The sequence below is a fragment of the Nilaparvata lugens genome, chromosome 1 (assembly GCF_014356525.2).
Source record: "Nilaparvata lugens isolate BPH chromosome 1, ASM1435652v1, whole genome shotgun sequence".
Classification (NCBI taxonomy): Eukaryota; Metazoa; Arthropoda; class Insecta; order Hemiptera; family Delphacidae; genus Nilaparvata; species Nilaparvata lugens.
In genome coordinates, this window is record NC_052504.1 from 57,665,225 (window position 1) to 57,677,247 (window position 12,023).

General features: G+C 33.1%; 1 protein-coding gene across 5 annotated transcripts in view; it reads right to left on the reverse strand.

Moving 5' to 3' along the window:
* LOC111055269 (espin) overlaps positions 1–12,023 on the reverse strand; it is a 136,963-nt gene that overhangs the window by 54,762 nt on the left and 70,178 nt on the right. The window contains exons 1-2 of one of the 5 annotated variants that reach the window (XM_039437877.1): positions 8,723–9,099; positions 7,238–7,475 (exon numbers count right to left, since the gene is read on the reverse strand). The exons of 3 other annotated variants lie outside the window; for them this stretch is intronic. In XM_039437877.1, coding sequence (XP_039293811.1) covers positions 7,238–7,365 — 128 coding nt within the window. In that variant the 5' untranslated portion in view covers positions 7,366–7,475; positions 8,723–9,099. Of the gene's footprint in view, positions 1–7,237; positions 7,498–8,582; positions 9,100–12,023 lie in introns of those variants that run through there. One more of the 5 variants, XM_039437872.1, reaches the window with a different exon arrangement.

Genomic DNA, 12,023 nt, shown 5'->3' on the forward strand with positions numbered 1-12,023 from the left:
TCAATGACTACTTGAAATTTATGACTGATTATTGTAACATAGTTTAAATTATCTTAAATTGTATTCATGCTTATAAGGAAGGACTCTGGTATTGCACATAGAAACTGTACGAGAATAGATCCCATACTTTTTTCATTCAATCACACAAACTATGTTATGGAGTCTGTGTTATATCTAAAAAATTTAAAAAAATACCCATAGAAGTAGAATATAATTTCCAATAAGGAAACATTAACTCTATACAGTCAATACATTGACACTCTGTCAAATGAAACCTTGAAAATTTAATAAATGTGACAACCGATCATGCTTTGGAGCAAACCCTCATTCGATCATCCAAAACTGAGTGAATGGAATAGCTAGTTCTTCAAAGGCTTTCCTAAAATGGCTGCTACTATATAAATCTTCCATCAAAGATATTCTGTTCAAGTATGTTGACATCATTGTGGATATCACTGGAGATTGTGAAGAAAGTCATCGAATGAAGTAAAACAAGAATAATGAGAGATGAGAATGATTTTCAGAAGCATAACCTTCTCAAAAGAACATAACATTTTTCTTCAAGACTCTGATGGACAACAGAATCTGCATAATGTTATCAATGGTCTGGAAGCAAGTGAAAAAGTGTGTGATTCTCTTTTGAACGTATAGAAAGAAATAGTTATTCGGTTTCAACGAATTTTATCTGAACATAGTTGTGGCAAATTGTAAAAGTGTATTCTCACCTATAAAAAGAAACAGAGTTCTTTCATTCTCCACGATGCAATCAAACAAAAATCCTAGTCTTAGTTAATTCTAGAACAAAAAGATCTGATCTCTGTATTTCTACTAGGTAGCTGTTTAAAGATAATTCAGCATTGAAGTTTTAGTGCAGCATGCATTTCTACAATAACCACAATCTCTGTCAACATCTGATGGATATTTGAAAAAAAACTCTTAATCTCACTTGGCCCATGAAATTGTAAGTGAAACTAGTTGTGGATTTGACTAAATCCCTAAATATCGTTGACAAATTCGCATAATGATGACATGGCTCTCCTGAATTCAACTCCTACTTCACTTTTTAAAACTTCAATACGCTGCAAGATTATGGAAACTTAGTGATGAGAAGAGTTATGAAAATTCTCAATAAAGATGGAGTGATACAGGTGGACATAGCTTTTCATGTCTATGGTCTGAAATCAAACAAAGGTACGGTAGTGAACATATTAGAAGCAGCAGAGTAAAAGAATCACTCCAATAATATGCTCTCCAAACTATCGAGACTTGATTTCTAAATCTGTGGCAGAGATTTATTAATGTGACATACAAGAATCTATAAAGGAATAATCCATACGTTAGCTAAGTGCAGGAATACATACATTCATTCATTCATACATTTGTGGATAAAATTACAAATCATATGAATATGTTTGGGGAAGAATAACAGGCATGGCCCAAAACTACTCGAATCCACAAATTTGGATACTAAATAACTTGTTACTATTTCAAAACAGTCTGAACGGGAATACCATAATGGATGAACCAATCAAAAGTTGGTGGAATATCATTATAAAAATACTGTTCCTCAAAATATTATATTTCTCAAAAGTTCACGACAAACTAAAGATTCACGAAATATTAACATTTTCATTCTAAACATAATCATTATGATAATGAATGAATGATGAATTCCATTTCCACCATGAAGAACTAAGAAATTCCACAAACATTTCATGGGAATTAACTGACCACTATATCAAGTAAATCGAAATAAATCGGATAATTATTCTCTCTTAATGGAATGTCAGTTTTTTATCGACTGAGAAACACAATAGGATTCCTAACAAGATGGTTTATCATTACAATGTAAATCATAAATAATGATAATGAGATGAAGTTTGTAATTTTGACCATAATTTGTATATTATGATGAGAATTATCAATTATTGAGGCTTGAGAGTTGAAAAATTGTGTTCAGCGACCGAAAATACATAAGATAGCGTTCTTGAAATACATAATTTGAATGCATAGACTAGTAGGAGCGATGCGATAGACTGGCCATTACGGGCATTAATCATGAGGGAGGACCGCGCCGCAGCGTAACAGTGCTACTTATCCCCCTCTCACCGCCGCATCCATAATCGTAACCCCCAAACTATATATATCATTGGATTCAGGAAGAAACGGCCTACAACGTTTATTGGGAGCATTTTCCTCTAAGTCGGCTAATGACTTGAATATTCGAGAAATAACAAAAAGTCCATAATAAAAAAATACATTTTTCGAGATATTTTATTTTTTTACGGAAAAACTATGCGGTTTATCGCAAAAATGTACAGGACCACATTGAAAGCCAGTTATGTGTACATAATTTTGAGAAAAAATTAAAAGCTGTACTATGAATAGTAACTGCAGGACAGGCGATTTTATAAGCGCGCGTTTTTTACAACTTAACCCCCTCCCTCCCAAGCTGTCGACCACTCTGGGACGTGACGACATCGAGTTTCATATACACTAAAGACCCCCTAACAAATAATAATAATCCGAAGTCAAATTCTCTGCCTCTCTCATGTATGCTCAATGTAAGCCAGCGCCTGGACTATTTAATCAAACAATGGTTACGGCCCTCAGTGATCCGATCAATAAAATGCTAAATCCGATGTGAGAGACCCTTGACGCAATTAGAAATCATAAAGATCTGTAGGCAAGTGGAAATCAAAGATGTTACGTGCATCGTAGATGAATCTAATCGATCTTTTTTGATCAGTTGATCGCACCGACTGGTTGCCCAAGCCACTTCCTACTTCAATATTCTAATTATACAGATTGAGGCGTACAATTAAAATCAGATAGCACATGACGGTAATTAATTATTCACGTTAGTTCCTCGCTACGCCACCGCTAAGTGTGAATGCACTTTCATTTGGGATCTTTTTTATACTTCTTTCTCTCTTTCTCCCTAATCATTCTCCTTCTATCCGTCTTTCTTTCTCTTCCTCGCTTTCTGTCTCCTGTGACGCCTTCCGACATCTTTCTCAATCAAGTAACTGTTCCGGGAAGTAAAATTGCTCATGTCATGCAAATTCTTGATATTTATCTGTTCCTCTGAGTATTTCTTGATCGCTTTTTTTGTTACATCTTCATCTTTCTACTCATCTATTCTTTTTATTTGACTAAATTTACCGATTGAGAAACTGACAGTCAGATAAAGGCGCTTTTATAGACTGATAACGGAACAGTTGCGAATTCGAATCCAGCTAAATGCATGCAATCTATAAATAATAATAACTTCATCTTCCAATCACATTACCCACATGTAAATCCTATACTATTAAAAGAGCGATTTCTGTTTATATGTTTAGATGTTTTATGTTTGTATTTCACCGGATCTCGAAAACGGCTCTAACGATTCTCACAAAATTTAGACCATAGTAGTTTATAGCCTAATATATAAATTCGATTGCACTAGGTCTCATCCCTGCAAACTGCTTTTTCATATCATATACAGTTCAATAATTATTTTCTTAGTCTATATTATGTAAATTCATCTATAATTTTGCTGTATTGTAAGCTATTGTATATAAGTGTATAAGCCAGTATATATTGTAATCTACATAAATAAAGTACTCAATCAATCAATCAATCAATCAATCAATCAATCCCTGGGAAAACTCACTGAAGGACATTAAAAGGATAATTATTATTCATCCTTGGAAAAACAGCTGATAATAATTATTTCGTCGTCTGTTGATGATGGAAGTGAGTGTGTGAGTGAGTTCATGTTAGTGGGACCAATACCTACTATTACTATTAGTAATAGACCAATACCTACTATTACTATTAGTAATAGACCAATACTTACTATTACTATAAGTAATAGACCAATACCCACTATTACTATTAGTAATAGTAGGTATTGGTGGGACTGTGTCAAAATTATGACTCAGCTGTTGAACTTTTGTAATCATTCAATCACGTACTTAGTGCCGGTTGCAAAAAAGCCGTTTATTTTTAATCCTGATCAATTCCTACACATTTTGACACAGTCCCACACACATGAACTCGCTCACTCACTTTCATCACCAACAGACGACGAAATAATTATTATCAGCTGTTTTTCCAAGGATGAATTATAATTATTATTTTAATGTCCTTCAGCGAGTTTTCTCAGAGATGAGACCTAGTGCAATCGAATCTTTAGAGCCGTCTTCGAGATCCGGTGAAATACAAACATATATAAACATCTAAAAACCCAAACATATAAACAGAAGCTGCTCGTTTAATAGTATAGGATATAACCAGATAACCAGATATAAAAATATAAACAGATATACAGAAATTGCTCGCTTAATATAATAGGATATTACTCCTTATATGAATACAGTGTTGAATTTATTCAAACCATATCTCTGGATGCTTGTGTGAATTTTTCTCCAGCGTTAAATTTATTTTATTTATTTACTGTGTAAAACACTATAATCATAATACAATTATTACATTAGAGGAAAAACTAGGCCGAGCCTGTACTATTTCTTTCCAAAAATTCTGATAAAATGTTAATGTTGTCCAAAAGTTAAGGTTATATAATCAAAAATTGCTTCGTCACTTGATTTTCGGTCCAGGAATAATGATTTGAAAATTTTGAATTTTGAAGGTTGATTTTATACTCTAAATGAATTACAAAATGTATCACAATAAATCAAAAACTCAAGAAATATTGCATTTATTTGAAAAATGTTAATACCAAATGAAAAACCTATTCACTATTGAATAACTAAATAATTAAATTATCGAAAACTTCTTTTGGACAGCAAGACAATTTAAACAACGTTTTTCAACTTCACTACTCTGATTCAGCGGACCAAATAGAAAACTTTTAAACTCTCTACAGAGAGGTTCACCGACTCGGAACTCTTTACAGAGACTTTCCTCATAATTTCTCAAAGATATATCCTTACATATATAAAATACTTGAAAGTTAAAATTGTGAATCTATTTTCCCACGCAAATTTTACGATTTTATAGCAACTCGTTACACTATCATTGTTTTGATACACAAGAACTGAATTTGATATTTAATTATTACTCTCACTTCAATTTATTCGAGAAACCTTCAACACTGTAGGTAATAATTCTCAACCTCGTACAAGATGGAGCAAAAACAAAATTCAACAGTCAACAACAAGATTCTTCTTCACTTCCTGGTCGACAGATTCATCACCAGTGAAGTAGAGTACTTTCACGCATCAAATGAGGATCATCTCATCGCTAATCATCACATAGAAAATAAACGTGGCCAACCTACACCAGCATTCTATCTCTGTTTGAGAGAGAGAGGGAGAGAGAGAGTGAGTGAGAGAGTAATCGCTTCCTATCAAAGACGCACCTCATACTGGTCCTCATCTCACCTCAGATTGTCAATTTTCTTCTTTTTCACCTCAATCATGCTCCGTGCTATTTTTCTTTCTCGTATTTTTCCATTCTACTTTCTACATTCTCCTTCTACTTTCTCTATTTCCCCTCTTTCTTCTTCTTCATTGCCTTTTGTCACTTTTTGTGAGAGAGCATTTGTAATAAGTTCAAGAATTTTAAAAATCATCATTAGTATTGGTATTTGATTGTTCCAACAACTAAGAAATGAAACTGATTTTGGTCAAAATTCAGCTAACTGATAGAATAGAGTTGAAATTTTAACTCTCGCTCAATGAATTATATTCATTGAATTTTCAATTTTTTGCAAGATAGTCAAGCGGGCAATATTTTAAATCTCCAATCAATGTAGCGCTGCTACGATGATTTATAAAGAATCATTGCATATACACGTGGTAGGATAGCAGCATTTCAAAACCAAACTGGCTTCATTCAAGATTGTTCAAAACATTTACGTCTCCAAAATTTTCAGTTGACTTCTTTGAAACAAATTCAGTCGAGGAAATGTGAGCCTTGAAAGTTATGATTCACGAAACCGTATGGTAGCCTACTAATGAAAACCGAGTTAACATAAATGTAGTCAAGAAGTTGACAGTCCTCTTGAAAGAATTTGTTGAAAGTATATTTTTGAATTGCTATTACTTAGCATAAACAAACCATAATAAACTAAATGAAGACATTTTGATTTGTCTTCTCTGTAGTCTGTATCATATCAAGCGACACATGAGCAAAGCAGGCATTCATATACAGAGTGCCCCACGAAAGGTGTAATAGCCGAAGACCATCGATTCTACATCAATCTTGAAACAAAAAATGTTCAGAGAAATTCTTGTATATCGACATTAGTTTTCGAGATATATATAGATTTATTGATATATTTTAAAAACGTCAATAACTAGAAAACTATCAGTCAAAATCTAATTATAAGGCTATAATTGGAAAGAGAAAGAGATTAGATTCATGTATTTTGATCCTATGTTTGATGTTTTTGAACATTTCATGAGGGTTCAAACTGTTTCAAATTTGGCATTGAACTCAACCAAATATACTTTTTCCAACTTTGAGCGCTCATAAAAAGTTCAAAAACGTCAAACAAAGGAACAAAAATATACTAATTCTGCAAATTTCTCCTTCTTCCCAGTCATGTCCTTAGAAATATATTTTGATTGATACTTTTCTAGTTATTGAGGTTTTTCAAAAATATCGAAAAATCTCGAAAACTAAGGTCGATATAAGAAAATTCTACTGAGCATTTATTGTTGAAAATTCCATGAAGAATCTATGGTGTTCAGCTGTTACATCTTTCATGGACACTCTGTTCTCTGCATTTCGTTAAGGGTGTGCAAAGGCTAAAAATAAACTTTCTACTGGTGATACTTTTCAATGTTCTTCGATTTGTATATATCATCAAGCTATCAAAATGAAAAAGTTTTCTCAGAAAAACATTTTTTCTCCGATCATTACTTTTTGAGATATCAGCGTCTAAAGTTTAAATTTTCGGGACAGAACATTTCAAATTCGGTAAGAGATAAACCTATGAGATTCAGAGGATAGAGTCTTCATGGTATTTTTGATCTACTAAAACAAAAATATCAATTTTTGAGATAGTTATTAAATTTACCAAAAATGACCAAAAATAACTTTTAGTCGAGTTATATAGGCTTTCACAAAATTGTATATTTGAAAGTGTAAAAGCTGTGCCAAATTGTTCGAAAAGCTTGCACCAGGAAATGTCCATTCATGTTTTAATGACATATAATTCTGAATTATTCAAATATAATTTTACAGCTAATATAGAGGAAAAAAATTGATCAGTTTCACTCACCCATAACTCAGGTATCGCATCCACCTTCCCGATAATTGTCTCTGTTCCGACTTGGAATATCTATCCAGAGTCTCCATGATTAACTTCTCATACGAAAAGAATGTTACATGTTTCTTTGTTGGATACATTAAGAACTGTACTGTTCACAACACTATTCACTGGCACCACAACAAACCCATTTCAGAAATATACAAAAATCTCTGAACATCAACTTTGAAGTATCTTCTACATTTTCCAACTAAAATCAATCGTTATAATTCCTGTCAAGAATCTTATTCAAGTGTAATCATCGAATCTTATTTAAGTGTAATCATCGAATGTTGCGATTAATTATTGAAATAGACGAAGCTTCAATATTCTCATAGCTTAAAACGGTAGTAAACGAGTGTAAAACTGATAGGGAAACAATTGTTCGATTCTGTTTGTATCATCTCAACTAATATGGTGTTAACACTAATCCTTACTCAGGCGAATTATTGTTTTCTGATTGTTGTTCCAAATAAGGAAATCAAATATTGGATTTAGCTAGGAAAGTTTTGCAAAGAATAGTAATTGAGTAGGCTAGCTTATAATTGGGACAAGGATGCTTCTAAAATAAACAATAGCACAATAAATTTGAAAACACCGTTGGTTCATTCTGTGATACTCATTTGACACCTACTACTTCTTCAGGAAATAAACTTAACTTTCCTCAAACCTTATTGTTAAGAGCATGGAAATACTCAAATTAATGTAGGGCATTGTATACAAATGTGTTTTACACTCATAGTAGTCTTTCGATACACTCCAACACTTGAAAAAGTTTAGAAAGATAGTACTCTCTCTCTCTCTCTCTCTCTCTCTCTCTTTGGACTGGGGCTTGAAATATTTGGAATATGATTAAATTTATATTATATAACATCTGAATACTACTTGAAGGATTAGTGTCATGGTAAATGAATCATTTGCCGGTGGGATTCGAGTCAGTGAACAGTGTTTTTGGTAATATTTACAAATTAATAGAGAAAATTTCTAAAAATAACAATAAATCAATGGATCTACTAATGCATGAATGAACCCTAATCCAATAGAATCTGATAATGGATAAAATAATAACCAATATTACATTTTCATCTAATTAAATCTTCAACAAAATCCTTCCGTCTCATTGCCCACGCACAAATCTAGAGCTTATGTGGGCATCACCATAAAAAAGGGAAAATATATATACCAATCGATAATATACCCAACTAATACTTTTGACTTATACTTTTAAATTCAAGCAGCTTTTCTTATGAAGCTGTAATTCATGACAATCATCAATACAGTTCAGAAAGAATACCACTGAAATCCGTTTGCAACTCACCTAATATTCAATTGTTCATGTTTAAAACAGATGACATACAGTATCGAACAAAATACCATAAAGAATAATAGAACTTTTATCCTTGTAGATATTGTGACTTTAATTCATAACAGACAGTTCTAAAGATACAAGTACAATACCACTGATATCCATTCGTAGTTCACTTATTTATTTGTCGATTACAGAATAAGCCACCAAGGAATGATAACAAAATAACCACAGATACCGAACTTTCAAACAAAACTAATAAAATTTGATCGAAACTATTGAGAATACAGAATGATCCCGGAAAGCAAAGTTACCGAGGAATGTAAAATGTCAGTCAGATGATATTATATCAACAAGTAAGGAACTCTTCATGACAACGGAGCATAGTGCAGAAGTGAAAAAGATTTGTCCAGAAATATTGATAATATTCCACGAATGCTATGTTACTGGAGAATGTAGAATGACGAGGTATCTGAAGAACTATGCTACTCTTCCCGACAACGGAGCACAGTGCAATATAGTGAACAGCTACCGGTAAACTAACCGGAGAGCGCAGAAACAAGTCCACCGCGGTCCACGGTTCCAAATGAGTGCACCACAAGATTATTATGAAGTCGATAGACTGCGCTGCTGTCTCTAAATATAATGCGACTCTATAGCTACTTTATTATTGCACTGTATATAGCAACGTATATAGTAATACTCAATGATCTGCATCGATAACTATAACCTTAGTGTCCGGTTTCGCATTAGGGAACTTTGGACTATATACGGCGAGGTGGAAGTACCCTTGGGTCTCCCCACCATTCAAAGCCATACGCTAATAATAATAATAATCTGCATTGATAATACAATCACAGTACAAAATATACTATAGACTCACCAGTATGGGAGTCATGGTTTGTACGGAGGTTTGCAGGGATTGTCCATGTCAAAGACATGGTAACCAACCAAAATATGGTTTGCAAGTATAGTTTGCTACTTTACAGTATCTAGGCTACCTACCTCCAAATTGTGTCCTGCAAATGAGTCGGACTGTTTTATAAAGGTTGATCTTATCTATTTTATTATTCACATGATGAAAATAGACTCAACTAAATATTTACCCCACTTCAAAATAGGTCTATTCTCCCACAATTAATTATTATAAATGCGAGTGTTTCAATATGAAATTTTTTCTGACTCATTCCAAATTCGTACAAGCATTGTGGTAGGCCAAGCGCAGACGGTGCGACAGTTTTCCAACTATAGTTGAAAACTAGTTATTTTTAGAGATCGTCAAAAAACAGTTTACATCTTTTACAGTTTGAACAGTTTACGTCGTTTACGTCTTCCCTCTTCAATACATTGTCAAGCTTGCAAAACAGTTGCGCGCACAACTGATTTGAGACTGGTTTGCAACGGCAGTTGTAAAACAGTCACAACCTCAGTGGTAACAGTAGTAACCTCAGTATATGAGGTTAAATGTTTAAATGAGGCTTAATCGGAATAATCAAACCCATCACCAGGGTGGAAACAAAAGTAAAGCAGACCACGTTGAAGGCTATGAAGACTTTTACTTCAAAGACTGTTACACTTTTTAGGCTATTAATAAACTTTTGCCTGCTGCATCCGTGAAACGTTTTTTGCGGAGACCGGACAGCTGTGTGCGAATATTACAGAGTAGAAACTCGTCAAGACGGACAACTAAATTATTATTCTGGATGTCATTGATTGATATTCCGATGTTATAGCCTGGTAAACCTTGTACTAAATCACACAAAAAGATGTTTCGTTTTTATTACAAAGTGAATCGCTACAATGATGTCAAGAGTTGGCTGGATTGCTGGGGATTATTGGGTTGTTAGGGCTGAGAGAAGAACAAAAAACATAGGAAATGAGTCCCGATATTAAAAATGACAAAAAACTAAAGATTAAGCAGAAAAACCCATATAAATGTATAAATAAACCCATAATTAATCATTCATCAGTTCATTCTACTCAACAAAAACAAAAAATGAGTGTGAACGTTGTCACATAATAGAATGACGCCTCCAAATTCAAGGAGCTCTCTGATTGGCCAATGAGCTCAGTAGCCTCCATTTTGGAATTATAGCCAATCACAAGCCAGCCAGCAGTACGAAAATATTTGATTACCAATGAAAAATATTTTAGAATAAATCCAAGTATCTAATATGTCTATACTATTTCAAAAGTTACTTTCCATTTTAATATAGTCATGAAAATTATACCTAAATTGTTAAAATAGTTGTGGAAGGTAACATCATTGCAACATACATGAACATTGCTTTTCTCAACTCAATAAATGTAAACACTGAAACTCTAAAAACAATGAATTTTTACTTTTATTTAGTTTTGAGAAAGTGATGAACATAATTCAACATATTTTTGGCGTTCAAAATGTTTTAGAAATAATTATTATTTAACGAAAATCCTAAATAAATGCTGCAAATCACCCCGAAGACCTCTGCTACTGCAGACATTGACAACAAAGTTAACAGCTAGATGGAAATTCGATGAGAACTACTATCCAAAATTTAGTTGCCAGCCCGGGAATCGAACCTGGTACCTCCCAATTGCTAGTCAGGAATGCTTGCCCTTACACCAAACTGACAATCTCTGGATAGCAGCGCTCATTTGAATAAATGCATTCTCTATTTAATTCCATCTGTTTTAGGAGACATTGTTAAAGTTAAAGTTACCCACATTATTAAAAAATATTTTTCTATATTCATTATTTAGAACTCCACTCTTCACTTTACAACTACCCTGTTTCATTATTCATATTTTTTCAATAAATACCTTCTAGATATATTCTACAAGATGCCCACGTTCACCACATCAGAACATTTATATTTAATTGTAAAAACAATTTCATGTACATATGCATTGCTTCCATCAGATTACATTGGACCAAAATGGTACAAAAATAATTTGTTTCAGAACTATCTATCCTATACTTTCAGTAACCTCCTTTCACAAATTACGCAACTCATCTTCGATGAGAATATTTTCAGTACGCAGCTGTTATTAGCTCTTTATCGATCGAGCCAGGTTCCAGCATAGAATAACCAATCTATCGCTATTCTCTGGTTCCAGTTGATTTGCTTCCAGAAAAAGCATCGTTACTGATTACAGAATATTAGTGAAGCAGGGACATATAAGATTACATATCTTATAATGAAGCAGGGACGTTTTCTACTTCTACGCTAAGATCATAAAAATAATATTGAGACTAAGCTTCTAAACTATTAGAAATAGTGGTACTATATTCATTTATAACTTTGATACAGCCCTCCCAACCAATATATTAACGTCAATTGGAAATTTACATTGAAATCGTAATGTGAATTAATACGAAATTTAATATACATGAATCATAAGATTTGTCCAATAAAAATGTCACCTCTATGTTTATGTAAGTTTTTCTGATATATAAATTTGAGTTTTGTA